This window comes from Cydia strobilella, chromosome 27 (genome assembly GCF_947568885.1).
Source record: "Cydia strobilella chromosome 27, ilCydStro3.1, whole genome shotgun sequence".
In the NCBI taxonomy this organism is placed as follows: domain Eukaryota; kingdom Metazoa; phylum Arthropoda; class Insecta; order Lepidoptera; family Tortricidae; genus Cydia; species Cydia strobilella.
In genome coordinates this window covers 3,504,096-3,523,927 of record NC_086067.1, presented here as the reverse complement: position 1 = coordinate 3,523,927, position 19,832 = coordinate 3,504,096, and the positions used below count along the sequence as shown (strand labels likewise).

General features: G+C 39.0%; 1 protein-coding gene across 1 annotated transcript in view; it reads left to right on the top strand.

Annotated features, from left to right (window-relative positions):
- LOC134753545 (uncharacterized) overlaps positions 1–19,832 on the top strand; it is a 59,423-nt gene that overhangs the window by 36,663 nt on the left and 2,928 nt on the right. Inside the window, exons 25-33 of the mRNA XM_063689455.1 lie at positions 1,113–1,280; positions 4,335–4,471; positions 5,076–5,139; positions 7,773–7,886; positions 10,254–10,370; positions 17,356–17,474; positions 18,458–18,570; positions 18,675–18,741; positions 19,659–19,743. Of these exons, the coding sequence (XP_063545525.1) occupies positions 1,113–1,280; positions 4,335–4,471; positions 5,076–5,139; positions 7,773–7,886; positions 10,254–10,370; positions 17,356–17,474; positions 18,458–18,570; positions 18,675–18,741; positions 19,659–19,743 (984 nt within the window). The remainder of the gene's footprint in view (positions 1–1,112; positions 1,281–4,334; positions 4,472–5,075; positions 5,140–7,772; positions 7,887–10,253; positions 10,371–17,355; positions 17,475–18,457; positions 18,571–18,674; positions 18,742–19,658; positions 19,744–19,832) is intronic.

Here is a 19,832-nt window from a genome sequence, read left to right as displayed (position 1 = left end):
ACAGCGATATGGGCGTGGACTTATTCGACTTCAATCCGACTACGCACTGTTTGGCTGAATTCTTGCTGATTAAGTGTCTTATTAGCATAAAGGTACGTTTTATAAGGAACTACACAGATACTTGCAAGCCATAGACAGCGATATGGGCGTGGACTTATTCGACTTCAATCCGACTACGCACTGTTTGGCTGAATTCTTGCTGAATAAGTGTCTTATTAGCAAAAAGGTACGTTTTATAAGGAACTACACAGATACTTGCAAGCCATAGACAGCGATATGGGCGTGGACTTATTCGACTTCAATCCGACTATGCACTGTTTGGCTTAATTCTTGCTGAATAAGTGTCTTATTAGCAAAAAGGTACGTTTTATAAGGAACTATACCAGCAGCGAAAGCGGTCATGTACCGAGCTCCATGCGGCCGCCGTATAAGAAACTACGAGCAACTACACAGATACGAGCTTTAGAAAGCGATATGGGCGTGGAATTATTCGACTTCAACCCAGCTACGCACTGTTAGGCTGCGTTCTTTCTGAATTATTGTCTTATAAGCAAAAAGGTGCGCACAGATACAATATATAGACAGCGATATGGGAGTAGACATATTCGACTTTAGGCTTAGAACGCACTGCGATATTAATTTCTTGCGGTTTCAGAACCGCAAAAAGCCTAAGGGTCGGTTGCACCAACTGTTTGTCATCGTTAAAGAGTTCGCTAAATTTTATTGTATGGAAAGTTTCATAGAGGCGCGCCGGGTGACGTTGATCAGTCTGTCAAGTGCGGATGGTGCAACTGGCACTTAATCCGGCCACGCACTGTTTAGCTGAGTTCTTGCTGAATAAGTGTCTTATTAGCAAGAAGGTGAGTGTTTTCAGCAAAAATTTATTATTCCACTTTGTGAATCCTTGACAACGCGCAACCGTGACGACTAGCGGCGGACGATAGTATGCTTAAGTTAGGCAGAGATATGATTTTTGACCAGATTTAAAAAAAAACAAGAATTTGACACTATTCGTAGGACTGACAGGTAAAACCTATGCGGTCGCCATCTGTAAAACACTTCGACCGGCCAACCCCATTCCAAGATTAAAAACAATATCACTTTGTTCACAGGATCTTTCCCACGGCAAAGAAAACGTCCCAGTCCCCTGCGTGAACTACTACGATTCGTCACTACCAGAGTTCTGTTCCTACAACACAGAACGTACTCCCACAGCCGGCGTGCCTCTCAACATCGACCCCGAGTTCCTATGTGGATGCGACTGTACCGATGATTGTGCTGTAAGTGTCATGTTATCATTACCACAGCAAGGAGAACGTCCCAGTCCCCTGCGTGAACTACTATGACTCGACACTACCAGAGTTCTGTTCCTACAACACAACGTACTCCCACAGCCGGCGTGCCTCTCAACATCGACCCCGAGTTCCTATGTGGATGCGACTGTACCGATGATTGTGCTGTAAGTGTCATGTTATCATTACCACAGCAAGGAGAACGTCCCAGTCCCCTGCGTGAACTACTATGACTCGACACTACCAGAGTTCTGTTCCTACAACACAACGTACTCCCACAGCCGGCGTGCCTCTCAACATCGACCTCGAGTTCCTATGTGGATGCGACTGTACCGATGATTGTGCTGTAAGTGTCATGTTAGAGTCATTACTACGGCAAAGAGAACGTCCCAATCGCCTGCGTGAACTACTATGACTCGACACTACCAGAGTTCTGTTCCTACAACACAACATACTCCCACAGCCGGCGTGCCTCTCAACATCGACCCTGAGTTCCTATGTGGATGCGACTGTACCGATGATTGTGCTGTAAGTGTCATGTTAGAGTCATTACCAAGGCAAGGAGAATGTCCCAGTGCCCTGCGTGAACTACTATGACTCGACACTACCAGAGTTCTGTTCCTACAACACAGAACGTACTCCCACAGCCGGCGTGCCTCTTAACATCGACCCCGAGTTCCTATGTGGATGCGACTGTACCGATGATTGTGCTGTAAGTGTCATGTGAGAGTCATTACTACGGCAAAGAGAACGTCCCAATCGCCTGCGTGAACTACTATGACTCGACAGTACCAGAGTTCTGTTCCTACAACACAACGTACTTCCACAGCCGGCGTGCCTCTCAACATCGACCCCGAGTTCCTATGTGGATGCGACTGTACCGATGATTGTGCTGTAAGTGTCATGTTAGAGTCATTACCTCGGCAAGGAGAACGTCCCAGTCGCCTGCGTGAACTACTATGACTCGACACTACCAGAGTTCTGTTCCTACGACACAACGTACTCGCACAGCCGGCGTGCCTCTCAACATCGACCCCGAGTTCCTATGTGGATGCGACTGTACCGATGATTGTGCTGTAAGTGTAATGTTAGAGTCATTACCACGGCAAGGAGAACGTCCCAGTCGCCTGCGTGAACTACTATGACTCGACACTACCAGAGTTCTGTTCCTACAACACGGAACGGACTCCCACAGCCGGCGTGCCTCTCAACATTGACCCCGAGTTCCTATGTGGATGCGACTGTACCGATGATTGTGCTGTAAGTGTCATGTTAGAGTTATTACCACGGCAAGGAGAACGTCCCAGTCCCCTGCGTGAACTACTATGACTCGACACTACCAGAGTTCTGTTCCTACAACACAGAACGTACTCCGACAGCCGGCGTGCCTGTCAACATCGACCCCGAGTTCCTATGTGGATGCGACTGTACCGATGATTGTGCTGTAAGTGTCATGTTAGAGTCATTACCACGGCAAGGAGAACGTCCCAGTCCCCTGCGTGAACTACTATGACTCGACACTACCAGGTTTCTGTTCCTACAACACAGAACGTACTCCGACAGCCGGCGTGCCTCTCAACATCGACCCCGAGTTCCTATGTGGATGCGACTGTACCGATGATTGTGCTGTAAGTGTCATGTTAGAGTCATTACCACGGCAAGGAGAACGTCCCAGTCCCCTGCGTGAACTACTATGACTCGACACTACCAGGTTTCTGTTCCTACAACACAGAACGTACTCCGACAGCCGGCGTGCCTCTCAACATCGACCCCGAGTTTCTATGTGGATGCGACTGTACCGATGATTGTGCTGTAAGTGTCATGTTAGAGTTATTACCACGGCAAGGAGAACGTCCCAATCCCCTGCGTGAACTACTATGACTCGACACTACCAGAGTTCTGTTCCTACAACACAGAACGTACTCCGACAGCCGGCGTGCCTCTCAACATCGACCCCGAGTTCCTATGTGGATGCGACTGTACCGATGATTGTGCTGTAAGTGTCATGTTGGAGTTATTACCACGGCAAGGAGAACGTCCCAGTCCCCTGCGTGAACTACTATGACTCGACACTACCAGAGTTCTGTTCCTACAACACGGAACGGACTCCCACAGCCGGCGTGCCTCTCAACATCGACCCCGAGTTCCTATGTGGATGCGACTGTACCGATGATTGTGCTGTAAGTACTGTTATGTTAGAGACGACGGTTCAAAGAAATCAACGACTTTACACTAAAAGACGATGGGTGACAGGCGATCATCAACTAAAAAAACCGGACAAGTGCGAGTCGCACTCGCCCACCGAGGGTTCCGTACTTTTTAGTATTTGTTGTTATAGCGGCAACAGAAATACATCATCTAACTGTTAGCTATCACGGTTGATGAGATACAGCCTGGTGACAGACAGACGGACGGAGGAGTCTTAGTAATAAGGTGCCGTTTTTACCCTTTGGGTACGGAACTCTGAAAAACGTGCCACTACCACAACCCATCACATTCTGAGGGTCTACTAAAAAGAAAATAGAAATTTCGTTATCTAACCTCTCTATTACTCTTGCATATTCGAGCGATAAAGAGGCAGATAACTAAATTTTGATTTTCGCGTTTCCCGGTAGGCCCTTTGTAAACAAACCGCCTTGGTGCATCAATGTCTTATTTTATTATCTGTGCAAACTTGTCAAAAAATAGCATAGTGGCACAGTATGTATAAGTTACTCTATGGTTTACGATAGGCGCTAGTGCTGCACTCTGGCGGCAGAACATTGTAGTAATACCCCCTATTCCAGGCACGATTTTTTCTTAATCTTTACACTTCTGCTATTAATTATAACAACTCCTTGGTTATATAGTTTGTCAAAGGACTGTCTCATTTCAAACATAGATAGAATCATACTATCTTTGTCTTACACTAGTATTAGCACCCAAAAGAAAAGGATGAGTATAGTTTTTTTTGTTCTTATTTATTGTCAATTTGGTTTGACCAACTATACTTATGATGTAGCTCAATGAGAACATTCTTAATATATTCTTTTACTTATGCAGGACAAGACCAAATGCGCATGTTGGAAAATGACACTAGAGGGCGCTCGCACCATTGGCTTGGATACGAGCGAAGTCGGTTACGTGTACAAGCGGCTACCCGAGCCACTTTCGTCCGGCATCTATGAGTGCAACAGCAGGTCAGTACTACAAGTAACAATGTGTACAGAATTAGCTCCATGCATGAATTTATTTTTATTTTTGGATTCATAATTTATATCGTTGGAACACCGGAAATGATAAAAATACTTTTGTAAACCTTAACGTTATTTTATTAAAAAATATTTAAAATGTTGAAAATTTTTGAGCGGTTGAAACGCTCATAATTTTTGGCGCGAATTCGACAGAGCGTGATGACGTCACACGTTGGGCGGCCCAACTGACGTTTGCTACTAATGACACTAATCTGTCGAACGCGTGACGTCACGTGGCGTTTCGAGCGTTTCGCTCACTAGCTTTTCGCGGGCAAATTTTTGTACTTTTTATTTATAATTTTAAGTAATTAAATGGTAATTTAAAAACGGAAATGCATTTGTCACATGATATAACGGTAACAAACATCCGAATAAAACATATTTCGTTCAAATATAAACTTCATGCATGAGGCTAATTGCAACCCCGCCAGTATGGAATTATACCCGCGGCGGCAGATTGACTGAAGATTTACCGAATAACAAAAGAAACTAAGTCTACAATTTTGTCCTATAGTTTTTACCGTTGATATATTTTCCTTTTCTTTTTCAGATGTAAATGCAAGCAGACTTGTTTGAACAGGGTGGCACAACATCCTTTGCAGCTAAAATTACAGGTGTGTATGCGGAAAAAAATATTTAGGTGTATAGAAATACACCTCGGGCCTCAGTAAATAGTATGTTAAAACATAGAGTAACTTATACTAGAGCGGTACTGTCATAGTAAATTTCGTAACCCCAGTAAATTCACTGCCATCTGTCGACACACTTTAAAACTAAAAATGAAGATTTATAAAAATACGATAGAATGTATTTAAATATAGATAAATGATTTTTTTTTATTTGCATTAATTATTTTTATGATTTTGACCCATGTTCTTTCACTGATATGCGTTAAAAAATTGTTAAATAACAAACGAAACCGTCAACGCCATCTATACGACTGTAGGCCAAAACTAGTAGCGCCCTCTGAGCGAGAATCAAATTTTCTTGATTTTCGAGGCACGTTTTTTCCTTAGACTGTATCCATCTATTACGGAGTTATATCTATCTTTGGTTAAAATCTAGTAGAATTAGAATTGAAAAAATCTGCGGAAATAATTCGTATAGTTTTGAAAATTGGTATAGTTGTACCTTGTAGTGTCCAGATGAACATACTAAAAGTTCTCGGGGGTGGGTAGTGTACTGAGGGTGTAGTGGGGGGGGGGGGGGGGGTTGAAGGTATATTTTTTTAATTTTTGCTTGTATTTCGAATATCTGTACGAATAGCATTATAATTACGCCGAACAAAAGTTTCTACATAAAATTTTCTACAAATTAGGTTATATTTACTTTTACCAAAGATAGATATAACTCCGTAATAGATGGATACAGTCTAAGGAAAAAACGTGCCTCGAAAATCAAGAAAATTTGATTCTCGTTCAGAGGGCGCTGCTAGCTTTGGCCTACTGTCGTATAGATGGCGTTGACGGTTTCGTTTGTTATTTAACAATTTTAACGCATATCAGTGAAAGAACATGAGTCAAAATCATAAAAATAATTAATGCAAATTTAAATACATTTTATCGTATTTTTATAAATCTTCATTTTTAGTTTTAAAGTGTGTCGACAGATGGCAGTGAATTTACTGGGGTTACAAAATTTACTATGACAGTACCGCTCTAGTATAAGTTACTCTATGCTCTTACTCTACGATCAATGCTTTAGGAGCTACAGGATGTTTAAGTTGAAGAGATGAAAAATAGACGATTTAAGAAAACGTCGTTTCTTCGTAGTTGTTCATCATAACTAAAATTTTTATTATAGAATAAGCAAGTCGAGTCACCTGCTGATCAGTTATAAAAATAAACGGCCAAGATCATGTCGGGCCATGCTCAGTGTAGAGTTCCGTAGTTACCTATTCGTCAAAATATACTTTTTGACATTTTGCTGGGACGTCAGTTAGCCGCGACCACGACCAGTGACACCTGTGTCGAAACGTCGGTAAATAAAGGTAACCCGTTTGTAAATGTGATTTAATTTGACGTAGCTAGCTAGCTACAATTTCAAAAATTGTTCACCCTATCGTTTTCGGAAGTATAGAAAATCATATTTTTGGGCGACACAAAACCCTTTCTCGCTCTAAACATTGCATTACTAATAGTATTTATTAAAAGTGGAAAAATTCACTATCTTGGGTGGGACTTGAACTCATGACCACTGGATCGCTAGCCCACCAAGACCGTACCCGAATATTTCCACCATATATGAGCCTTACGGAGACTAGCATCGTCCGTAGACGTTTCTGCTTGATACTAAATTAATTTAATAGTATTATGATTAAATGTGATATTTTCTATAAAAAGGGACCTTATTGTCGATGGCGCTTACGCCATTATAAACGATGCTCCGATATAAATACAATGCCGCGCGACGCTGTGCGGCGTAAGCGACATCGACAATAAGGTCCCTTTTAATAGAAAATGCCCCAAATAATTTCACGGTGTAGACTCGCTTGTTTTAGTCACTCGCGCGACATGTTTCGGTGAGCCTAGGTCTCCTTTCTCAAGCACTAACAGTGCGAGCAGCGTTCACGACGACCGTGTATTGCGTACTGCCGCGCGCCGAGAAAGCCGGTTGGGGGAGGTCTTGCGCTATCGTTGTAGGCGGGCGTAGTGCTGTGTTTGGGTTTAGGTCACCTAGCACTTGTAGCGGCACACAGCACGAACTCACTATGACTTGCTATGACCATAGAGTAACTTATACTAGAGCGGTACTGTCATAGTAAATTTTGTAACCCCAGTAAATTCACTGCCATCTGTCGACACACTTTAAAACTAAAAATGAAGATTTATAAAAATACGATAGAATGTATTTAAATATAGATAAATGATTTTTTTTATTTGCATTAATTATTTTTATGATTTTGACCCATGTTCATTCACTGATATGCGTTAAAATTGCCAATGACAATGACATTAGGCCAAAGCTAGTAGCGCCCTCTGAACGAGAATCAAATTTTCTTGATTTTCGAGGCACGTTTTTTCCTTAGACTGTATCCATCTATTACGGAGTTATATCTATCTTTGCTATGACTAAAACAAGTGAGTCTAAACCGTGAAATTATTTAATGTTAGTATGTCTCACAAAAGTTTAAATTCGAGTATTATGATATGATACAGAAGTTTTGCTGTAGCTATGACGTCTCGAGTTTTAAACACTCGACTGAGAACGAGTTAATAATAATAATAACATTTTCCCCACGATACAGGTGTTCAAAACAGCGAACCGCGGGTGGGGCATCCGCGCGCTGAACGACGTGCCGAAGGGCGCGTTCCTGTGCGTGTACGCCGGGAACCTGCTCACCGACGCCACCGCCAACCTGGTCAGTCAACTTCTTCTTCTTTTCTTTTCTTGATGGACTTGAGGGCGGTGTTGCCCGTAGCCAATGTCACGTAAAAGGGTAGGAACAAAATAAATGCTCTTTTCTCAAAAATGGACGGCAAAGTCGACGTTGCCGGTTAAAAAGTAGGTCGCGAAGTGCGTAGTTTATGGTCAGTCAAAAAATTAAAAAGTAAAAATACAAATTCCATTATTTGTCGAGTTCCAAACTTTTTAAAAGTTGAAGTGGCCATATCAAATGAAGGCATAGGTCCATTAAACAGCCAAACAGATGATCAGTACTTATTATTATACAATGTTGGTACCGCGACTATTTTGGTGTCTCAAATAGGTTGGCGTATTTTCAGCAGAAATATACACTTCTATTTTTAATTAAAAAAATAAAAAGGCGGCAAAGCAAATCTTTTTACTTTTTTCTGTGAAAATATATACATAATAACGTTGCTTCTGTAAAATATTTCTATTATATTTGCATTTATTACGCCATTTTTGAGAAAAGCACTATATATGACTCGGCTGGAACTCCCAAACTCCCAAGGTCGTCCGTTTAAAACGAATCCTCAGCCAGCAAGTAGCTACTTCCGAGCCTCGACAATAATGTACTATAGAGCACGACGTTGTTCGTTGGTTGTTGTAGTTGTCTCGTAAAACCGATAGCTGGATTTTACGAGAAGCACGTGGACTACCGGCCGTTGACTCCAAAATGGTGGTTAAACACGCTTTGAGATTAATTCTCCATTCAGTGCACACTACCACATTAGATTATTGTATAATAAAGCTATCGATATTACACTTTAAACAATATTTATGAGCAAAAAACAAAGGAATTAATCACGCGGCTACTATCAAGATGGCGTTCGAACCGGAAGTCGTCAGTCAACTTGCTTTACCGACTCCTTATATGTGACGTTTTCAACCAAAAGGTACCACATTGTCGCTTGTCGATAAGGTTGATTTCTAATTAAAGCTATATGGAAATAGCGCCTTACTGACAAGTGACAATAAGTACCCTTTTGGTTGAAAATGACACATATTTTACCTTATTCACGAGTTTTTAGGGTTCCGTAACCAAAGGGTAAAAACGGGACCCTATTACTAAGACTCCGCTGTCCGTCTGTCTGTCAGCAGGCTGTATCTCATGAACCGTGATAGCTAGACAGTTGAAATTTTCACAGATGATGTATTTCTGTTGCCGCTATAACAACAAATACTAAAAAGTACGTAACCCTCGGTGGGCGAGTCCGACTCGCACTTGGCCGGTTTTTTTATATTTCCGTTAATTTCAAGGATTCATTCCTGAGCTTAAATCAAGTAACTTTCTCAAAGACACCGGTAAGTTAATTAACTCTATTTCGAAAAAAAAACATTCTTTTTTCTGATAATGCCCCTACGAGCGTGTACACTTGCCTTAGGGCCTCTTTACATATGGAAGAGATTCGACATGTTGAAATTACCCCGCAGTCGAAATTGTCCCCCTGCACCCCCTACATTCCGGCTGATTAAAATTTCACCCTGTATTTCACAGGTAAACTTAATTGTCATCAGGACAGAATCTGATGATGGGATACTAAGATACCATATTATTTTATAGTCATGATTATAAGATGCACTAATGGAGTTGGCAACTGTCAAAGGTTTGCAGGGATGGCGCCATCATAGCTTGCCCCTTTTTGTATGAGATTGGGCTTAAAGGGCTGGCATCCAGGGTATTAAACAAAACAAAAATTTGACACAATTTTAGGGATTGACATGCTATGCTATGCTGGCGCCATCTGCTAATTATTTCGACCGGCCAACCCCATTGGTCATAAATGTTGTCTGTTTCGTAAAATCATAGAGTAACTTATACTAGAGTGGTACTGTCATAGTAAATTTTGTAACCCCAGTAAATTCACTGCCATCTGTCGACACACTTTAAAACTAAAAGTGAAGATTTATAAAAATACGATAGAATGTATTTAAATATAGATAAATGATTTTTTTTATTTGCATTAATTATTTTTATGATTTTGACCCATGTTCTTTCACTGATATGCATTAAAACTGTTAAATAACAAACGAAACCGTCAACGCCATCTATACGACTGTAGGCCAAAACTAGTAGCGCCCTCTGAACGAGAATCAAATTTTCTTGATTTTCGAGGCACGTTTTTTCCTTAGACTGTATCCATCTATTACGGAGTTATATCTATCTTTGGTAAAATAAAGGATTTGCCACACTGGATGCGTTCTGCGGTCAGCGGTCAGGTCAAACCCGCATTATGTATGAACAACGTTGACAGCAACCGTTTTGCTAAAGATGATTATTTAGTAATTTCAAACACATATAAAATCCAATTTTACGTTATAGGATGGTTTGAACGAGGGAGACGAGTATCTCGCGGAGTTGGACTATATAGAAGTTGTCGAGCAAATGAAGGAAGGTTTCGAGGAAGATATACCCGAGGACGCCAAGAAAGCGGACGAGGTGAGTGTTATTATTCGGTTAAAGATCTTTGTTTCTCAAAAGAATAACAATAATTCACTTACTTGAGAAAATAAAATATTACGTGCATAACTTAGCTATAATACTTAATATTATTATTCGAATAACAATTATAAAGGATATATTGTTAGTCCCCGGCAAGCTCGGCCGAATTGCACCTTCCCATACAAACGTAGTTCCGCTCTCAGTTTAACCCTTAAATGCATGATTTAAAAAAATGACTACTACTACTTGGCGTTTGGTTTAAAGATGCGTTCAGAAACTTAAGAGGCCGGTGTCGATTTTAGTCGCAAAAATGTAAAATTGATAGATTTAGTCGGTGAAATTGTACACCTTTTGTTACCTAATTGAAATAACAAGTACTGGTTTCTATTAGCACGTCTTCTTATCTTACCTTTTATCAGATCAATTTTTTGAAAACAGACTCACTAAATTAGTAATGTTGGCTTTTCTGATGGACGCTTAGGTAAACGCGCGTAAAGCACTGATTTTGTCACTCTTATTTGTAAATTTCGTAAAGTTTGGACGGCTAAACTTGGTAATTTTGTATTACACATATCCTGTACTTGACGTTTATCAGACTACATTTTTATTATTATGACTTTGAAGTAGTGTAAATGAAAGTTAGACGAAATCAATTTTCTCCAGAAATTACTTCAAAACAAGCGACAATTTCTCTGAAAATCGACTTAATTTCAACAAAATTTTCATACTTAAACAATCTACTACATTTGCTGAAACTATTCTTATACATCAATTTGTATAATTTACCACCATACATTTTTTATTAATTTTTAAAAACTACCCCTTCTTTTTATAAAATACCGGTGACGCACGCTCGCGACCTGATTATTAAAAGGCAAGATGAGAAGACGTGCTAATAGAAACCAATACTTGTTATTTAGATATTACGTAACAAAACGTGTATAATTTCAACGACTAAATCTATCAATTTAAAATTTTTGCTCAAAAATCGACTACGGCCCCTTAAGCTTTTTTCTGTTGAATCTGTGAGCTGTCCAATGCTTTGTATACATTTGGCAACAATATGCATTTAAGGGTTAAAACTACGTGTTGGATTGTAATGAAAATTTGCACATACAATGACACGAGGTATATCCAGGTCTGAAATTAGTTTATATATAGCTCCAGTTTATAAAACAAACAAAATAGAGCAAAAGCAAGTTTTTATATGAAACATTTAAATTCGCTGTAATTTTTAACTATGGTATCTGAAGCTACATAAACTAATTACAGACATAGATATACCTTATCCTTTTGTAAGTATAAAGTTTCAGAGCAATGCAGCTAGTCGTTTTAAAATGAGATCGGAACTACGTTTGTATGGAGAACCGAACTTGCTGGGGACCCTTAAAATAAGTTAATTAGTAGTGTTTGAAAGATATAAAGTTAGTATTGTTGCTACTAAAAGAAGGAGTGAACGAAGGCTAACAAAGAGAGTGTATAAGTGATAAGTAGAAGCGGGATTTGGAAGGGGCAGACTTTCTCTGATCAGATCGGGGAAATCCTGAAGAAAGGCCAGGTCAAGAGCACCCTAAACCGGCGAGCGTGTATGAGGAATATTATGAAAGTGAAGGAAACGAAAGAGGTATGTCAGGATCGTAGCAAGTGGAAATCCGTGGTCTCTGCCTACCCCTCCGGGAAATGGGCGTGATTATGTATGTATGTATTGTTACACTTTCAAGACCAAATTCCAAATATTTAATACATAATTTGATTTATTCCATAGTTTTTTAACCATTTCCCAGGCCGCACTAATCTACAAGTTTTTCCCTGAAAATCTAAACATATTCCAATTAATCCGAATTTGATAATTAATTTGTATACAGCTCTTATTTCCCGAAAGTCAAATCTAATTTGAACCTTAAATCAGATTGCTAAGGTTGAAATTCTATTGGCGTGTGTGGTCGATAAATCGTACTATGCCTGGAAAAGGGTTAAGCATGTAGCTTTTACAAGATTAATTTTCGAAAAGTGCATTTTAGAACATAAAAACACTATTTATGATATTTCATTTATTTGAAAACATAAAATACAGCATAAAACAATAAATACCAACTACTTAAAATTACAATAAATCTAAATAAATATAAAAATAAAAGTAAACTAAACTAAACTAAATCTAAAAAAGGCCCCTGCGGCAAGGTCCCTAAGAGGCTGGCTGCGTTACCCCGCTGAACTGCCAGACTGATGCGTTGAGCGAGGTAACTGCCAGCTCTAAGGTCCCCAGTTACGTCCCTGAGTCTCTTTGCAAGGTCTCCAAAGAGACTTAGAGCGCCAGGACCCCAAACACTATTTTCGGAACTAAAGGTATTTAATATTTTTATTTGTTTTTTGGTAGCTCCCACTTTATCACGATAGATTGTTTAATGTTTATCCTTTTGCCCAGTTTATATTAGATAATTCAACTTTTTAACATTATTTATTAAATTGGGTTGGTCAACTTTTTCTTCGCGCTCAAATCAAGGTTTTATAGTATTAACTTTTACCAATATTAGTATAGATAGGCAAATTTAAAATGCGCTCCGGCGCGGCCCGACTCCAGCCGGTCGATGGGAATCGTACATTATACGCCATCTACTAAGCATGTAATTATTACTTTACAATATTTTTCTAACAAATTCTCATGCTCTTACGTACACTCGCACGTAAGTCTTACTGTTGTCTCCTGCGGGCTAAGCACGGACGCATTTTTATCGCCTGTCACCATGCCTGTCACGTTCTAACAAGTATGTACACCCCAGGCCAAAAGTATGGAAACAAGCTTGTATTTCAATAGAAAAGTGTGATCTTTTAAGCGACGGATTTTATACTACTCATTGACAATTTGGTAAAAATAATGATAGAACATTTTAAAAGTAAATTACTCTGGCTGTGATAGTTGCCAATTCAACATTTTGTCATGTTATTAAAGGGTAGGTATAATTATGTAACTTTTTCCTACTTTATTTTTTTAGATTTTTGACAATATTTTAGGATGTTTTGATATTAAGCGTGTATTTTTAATCTTTTGGGTTTGCCTAATGTAAGTCTGAGTTAACAAATATATACAACAAAGATAGAAACATGAGATATTAAAGAAAACAACGTTGTTTCCATAGTTTTGGCCTGTGGTGTAAGTGCGAAAGTGACAGGTGATAAAAATACAACGATGCTACCACCGCTGGGTAACGAGACAATATCGGCGAGAAGAAGTTGATCCACCCATTAGATCCTCTTCTTCAGCCCATGTATTGGTCTTACAGCTGGCCAGAGGCTGCCTCTTACAGGTGAGAGGGGTTTATTTTTAATTTGTACCCTGTGTTGCGTCCTTTAATATATACCAGGGATGTTGCGGATGCGGATTTTTAAAGGCTCACGGATGTCGAGATTAGGCATATAAAAAACGTCAAATATTACACTTTAGTATTTTTTTTTTTTAAAAGACCGAAACTTAGTATTTGAACAAGAATATAGGTGCCCCACAATCGCATTACTATACTAAAGTCCAAATAAAACAAATTATTCACTTCTTTTCGCTGTCCGTCATAGGCTCGATCGACGAATCGCAAAAACGAAACGAGATTCCTATTGGCTAATGACGAAAATACCTAGCACTTACGCTGCCGTTAAGACGTTCCTGTACCTACCTGTTCCACATCCGCATTCTCATTAAGCTCCGCATCGATTTTATGCGGATGCGGATGTTGCGAAGTTCCGCGGTTGCGGATGCGGATGCGAATATTCGCAACATCCCTGATGTATACTCGTACATTTGTGTGTGTCTATTTTCACCTTATATATATATATGACTTATAAAATATGGTTAGTATTATATTATAATCTATGCACTATATAATGTTATTCTATGCTATATAAATAATAATCAAGGATAAATAAATTAATGAGCCATACATATTAGTATAACGGAGCACAACATCTCTTTCAACCATAGAGTAACTTATACTAGAGCGGTACTGTCATAGTAAATTTTGTAACCCCAGTAAATTCACTGCCATCTGTCGACACACTTTAAAACTAAAAATGAAGATTTATAAAAATACGATAAAATGTATTTAAATATGGATAAATGATTTTTTTATTTGCATTAATTATTTTTATGATTTTGACCCATGTTCTTTCACTGATATGCGTTAAAACTGTTAAATAACAAACGAAACCGTCAACGACATCTATACGACAGTAGGCCAAAGCTAGTAGCGCCCTCTGAACAAGAATCAAATTTTCGTGATTTTCGAGGCACGTTTTTTCATTAGACTGTATCCATCTATTACGGAGTTATATCTATCTTTGCTTCCAACCATAGAGTAACTTATACTAGAGCGGTACTGTCATAGTAAATTTTGTAACCCCAGTAAATTCACTGCCATCTGTCGACACACTTTAAAACTAAAAATGAAGATTTATAAAAATACGATAAAATGTATTTAAATATGGATAAATGATTTTTTTTATTTGCATTAATTGTTTTTATGATTTTGACCCATGTTCTTTAACTGATATGCGTTAAAATTGTTAAATAACAAACGAAACCGTCAACGCCATCTATACGACAGTAGGCCAAAGCTAGTAGCGCGCTCTGAACGAAAATAAAATTTTCTTGATTTTCGAGGCACGTTTTTTCCTTAGACTGTATCCATCTATTACGGAGTTATATCTATCTTTGCTTCCAACCATAGAGTAACTTATACTAGAGCGGTACTGTCATAGTAAATTTTGTAACCCCAGTAAATTCACTGCCATCTGTCGACACACTTTAAAACTAAAAATAAATATTTATAAAAATACGATAAAATGTATTTAAATATGGATAAATGATTTTTTTTATTTGCATTAATTGTTTTTATGATTTTGACCCATGTTCTTTCACTGATATGCGTTAAAACTGTTAAATAACAAACGAAACCGTCAACGACATCTATTCGACAGTAGGCCAAAGCTAGTAGCGCCCGCTGAACAAGAATCAAATTTTCGTGATTTTCGAGGCACGTACGTTTTTTCCTTACTGTATCCATCTATTACGGAGTTATATCTATCTTTGCTTCCAACTCTTGCCTTGCAATTCTTACTTCACTATTGTGTGTTATATTTATATCTATATGTGTAATTCATCTTCCTCGTGTAACAATTGTAACAAACTTGGAGACTTTCATTGTCAGTCGTATGTACGAACTTTCACTTTGGCAAAGTAAACACATCCACTATTTTATATTGTAAGATTGTATTTTTAGTTTTTGTTATGTAATCACGTTGATTTTCTTTTGCTTGTACCAAATACTAGTGTTATATATTATTTTTTTATATAAATAATACATTAATCAGCACATGTACGACATGGCCCTCTATGTCATCATGACATCTCACCGGCAGATTAGATGGCGCTGATCGCCGCCCATTCGCCGCCGCAAAGTCGCGTTCTGTGTTTTAAAATAGGGCCGTGTCGTACAGCTGCGTTCGTTCGTGGCCCTCAAAATGGTTTCGCCGGAAGATCAGCGCTGACTTTTGGGTTAGCATTATGCTGAGGCGGGACCATTTCGTGGTAAACTATTTATTTTTATGTTTATATTTCTTTGTTCTTTTATACTTTTGTATGTCATAGTTTATCACGAATAAATGCGATGATTCTGATTCTGATTCAACTAACTATGTTATTCTGCACTGGTTAACGGGGCAATATAACAAGAAATTGTGGTTCCACCCGTCACCCTCATTCGTCATTGTGAGTTGTCCCGTGTGAGTGAGCTTAGGGCGGTTTCTGACTAGCGTTTTATACGAGTGTACGCGTACTCACGTGTAAACTCGTCAGGGGCGTAGCTAGAGGATATGGCGCCCGGGGCAGTCACCAAATTTGCGCCCCCTGACGACTGACAAAAGTTTCCCTGCTGCTGCCTTTTGCCCATTTTGGCGCCCCCCCCTTGGATGGTGCCCGGGGCACTAACCCCCCCCCCCCCCCCCCCCCCCTAGTTACGCCACTGAAACTAAAGAGGATATAATAAGATAGAGCGGTACTGTGGTAGTAGTGTCTTTTAATAGTCTGAAATAAATGTTTTTTTTATAGTAAATTTTGTAACCACTGTAATTCACTGCCATCTGTCGACACACTTTAAAACTAAAAATGAAGATTTATAAAAATACGTTAAAATGTATTTAATTCACTGCCATCTGTCGACACACTTTAAAACTAAAAATGAAGATTTATAAAAATACGTTAAAATGTATTTAAATATGGATAAATGTTTTATTTTTATTTGCATTAATTAGTTTTATAATTTTGACCCATGTTCTTTCACTGATATGCGTTAAAATTATTAAATAACAAACGAAACCGTTAACGCCATCTATCCGAGAGTAGACCAAAGGTAGTGGCGTCATCTGATCGAGAATCAAATTTTCTTGATTTTCGAGGCACGTTTTTTTCTTAGACTGTATCCATCTATTACGGAGTTATATCTATCTTTGCTCGTATGTACCAAATGTAGGGAAAAATAACGCGCGCGTAAGCTCGTAAAAACCAAACGTAGGGGAATGTAACGCGCGTATAGGCTCGTACCTCCGAAACGACCGCATAAATAAAACACTTACTTACTTACTTACGCGCTTAAAAATACGCTAGTCTGAAACCACCGTTATCATATAGTTCTCTATTTTTAGGGTTCCGTACCCAAAGGGTAAAAACGGGACCCTATTAAGACTTCGCTGTCTATCTGTTTGTCACCAGGCTGTATCTCATAAACCGTGATAGTTAGACAATTAAAATTTTCACACATGATTTATTTCTGTTCCCGCTATAACAACAAATACTAAAAACATAATAAAATAAATATTTGATATTTATCCCATACAACAAACGTGATTTTTTTGCCGTTTTTATAGATGGTACGGAATCCTTCGTGCGCGAGTCCGACTCGCTCTTGGGCGGTTTTTAAATATTTTGGTCTCTATACAGGAGGAAAATGAGTCTTCATCAGTGTCGTCATCGTCCGACGAGGAACAGGAAAAGCAAGATGGCGACGATGACTTCCGTCCAGCCATGCCGGCGGGACGGTACGCTCCATCTGAGTACAGGTAACTTATATAGTTAACGCTATTACTACTGAGCTCGTTCACTTACCTGTACTAACAATGGCATTCTGTTAAACAAAAGCCATTATTTCTTTTCTGTGAGCGCGTGGCCTTTGTGCCTGAGGCTCACACACAATTGGCCACGCGCGCAGGCACAAAGGCCACGCGCTCACAGAAAAGAAATAATGGCTTTTGTTTAACAGAATGCCATTGTTAGTACAGGTATTGAACGAGCTCAGTAGTAATAGCGTTAACTATACCTATAGACATCTTCAGTTCGATGAAATTTAAACCATATTCAATTATATAACAATAAAAATCAACTCTACTTCCTGCACTATAGGTTCAAATTTCAGTGGCAAATTTTGGGTGTATCATTGCGAGTGGTCGGCCATTGTGTGTGAGCGCCGCACGCGCCGTAGCACTCGCCAACACACAATGGCAGACAAAGACCGACCGCTCGCACAAAAGAGACAATTAAATTAAATTTCTTTATTGTCCGATAACAATAATCTTTTTTTTTTTGCTTTTTTTACCTCTCATAGTATTGAATGATTCACGGTTAGTTTCACTAGACTTATATTGACCGGGATATGGACCGTGATTACCTTTTGTATTGTTTATGAGCTCCCGATATTTCCACGCGGTTAAACCATTATCGTCATCATTATAGGGAGCTCATAAATAATACAAAAGGTAATCACGGTCTATATCCCGGTCAATATAGTTTGTCAAAGGACTGTCACATTTCAAACGTAGACAGAGAGAGTCATACCATCTTTGTCTTACACTAGTACTAGCGCCCAAAAGAAAGGGATGAATATGATTTTCCTGGTTGTTACTGACTGACAGATTGGTTTGACCAACTATATGTCTAGATTACCTCTCTCAAATTCAATTCTCTCAAAAGTCATTTGAGAAGATGAAGACTATAACTACCGGTTTTTACGAAAATTTACACACTAAAATTATTGTATATCTTTTAGCAAACGTCTCCGTAAGCGTGAGAAATGCAAGAAAGAGAGGGAAGAAAGAGAAATTAAACAGCACGACAAGGACGGAAACGAAGACTGCATCACCATCAGCGACGATGAAGAACGTGAGTTATTTATTTAAAATTTAAATCAGGCAACAAGGCCCATATTACAAATACATAACAGACTAACATATATATATGTATTAATCGAATATTTTTATTCGCAGTAAGAGAGCCGGCACACTTCTCCGCGCAGGCCGGCATGGGGGGCAAGGAGTTCATCTCTAAATACAAGTAAGTTCGTTCAGTTGTTTTTAAATCATCATCATCTCAGCCGAAAAACGTCCAATGATCTCCACAACGAACGGTCATTCGTTGCCCTCAACCAACGGTTTCCCGCGACTTTAACCAGGGGCCCGTTTCTCAAAAGTTCTCGGTGGGCGAGTCCGACTTGCACTAGCCCTGTTTTTAGGAAAAAAAAAAATACTTTCCCGCAAAGATTTAACTTACCCATTTTAGTGTCGTAGCATATTTGGTTCAAAATTCTTTTCGTTTTCTTATTTTTTGTCCCCCAAAAATGTGACGGAGTGTAGCTTAAATTTTGTATGGGATGAAATTTAGTTTTTAATTTTTCTCGTAGCTAAACTGACAAGCAATAGCACTCGACTTTTTTTAGCTAGTTGATAGAAGACATATATACAAGCGTGACAGAGTGGTCAGAAACAAGACAACGAAAATAATTTTTCATCTCTCCTGTTCGGAAAGTTCACCTTTTATAGGCTGATAGCCGGGTGGAAAATTGGTTTTCCCACCCTAGGGTGGAAAGTAATTCTAATATAAATATGCCTGGCAAAACTTTGAAATTTTCGAATTGTTCAAATTTTACCGTAAACTTCATTTTTGTTATGTGGTTTACCTATTATTTATTCTAAAGAAATATACTTAGTATACTTACCAATAATAAACAATTTGTTCTAAAGAAATATATGTACTTACCAATAATAAACCTACATTTCTTGTGTTTGACTTTCCTCATAGTCGAAATAAAAAGTAGAGTGTTTAACTCGGGTTAAAGTAACCATCTCACCCTCGGACTATAAAATATCTGGGGTGAATTGGTTCACTTTCCACCCTTGGTTAACAATCTACTATTGACCCATATTTACTGATGCTTGTCGCATATGTTATAACAATAATGTTTTTATGTGTAGATCTGTGCGCACACTATTCGGCAAAGACGAGGCGTGCTATATCATGGACGCCAAGGTTCAGGGCAACATCGGAAGATATCTCAATGTAAGTAACACACTCGTGTGATGTACGAGCCCTCGCCAGCCTCGGCCTTTTAACTTACTCACATGGACCCCAAGGTTCAGGGCAACATC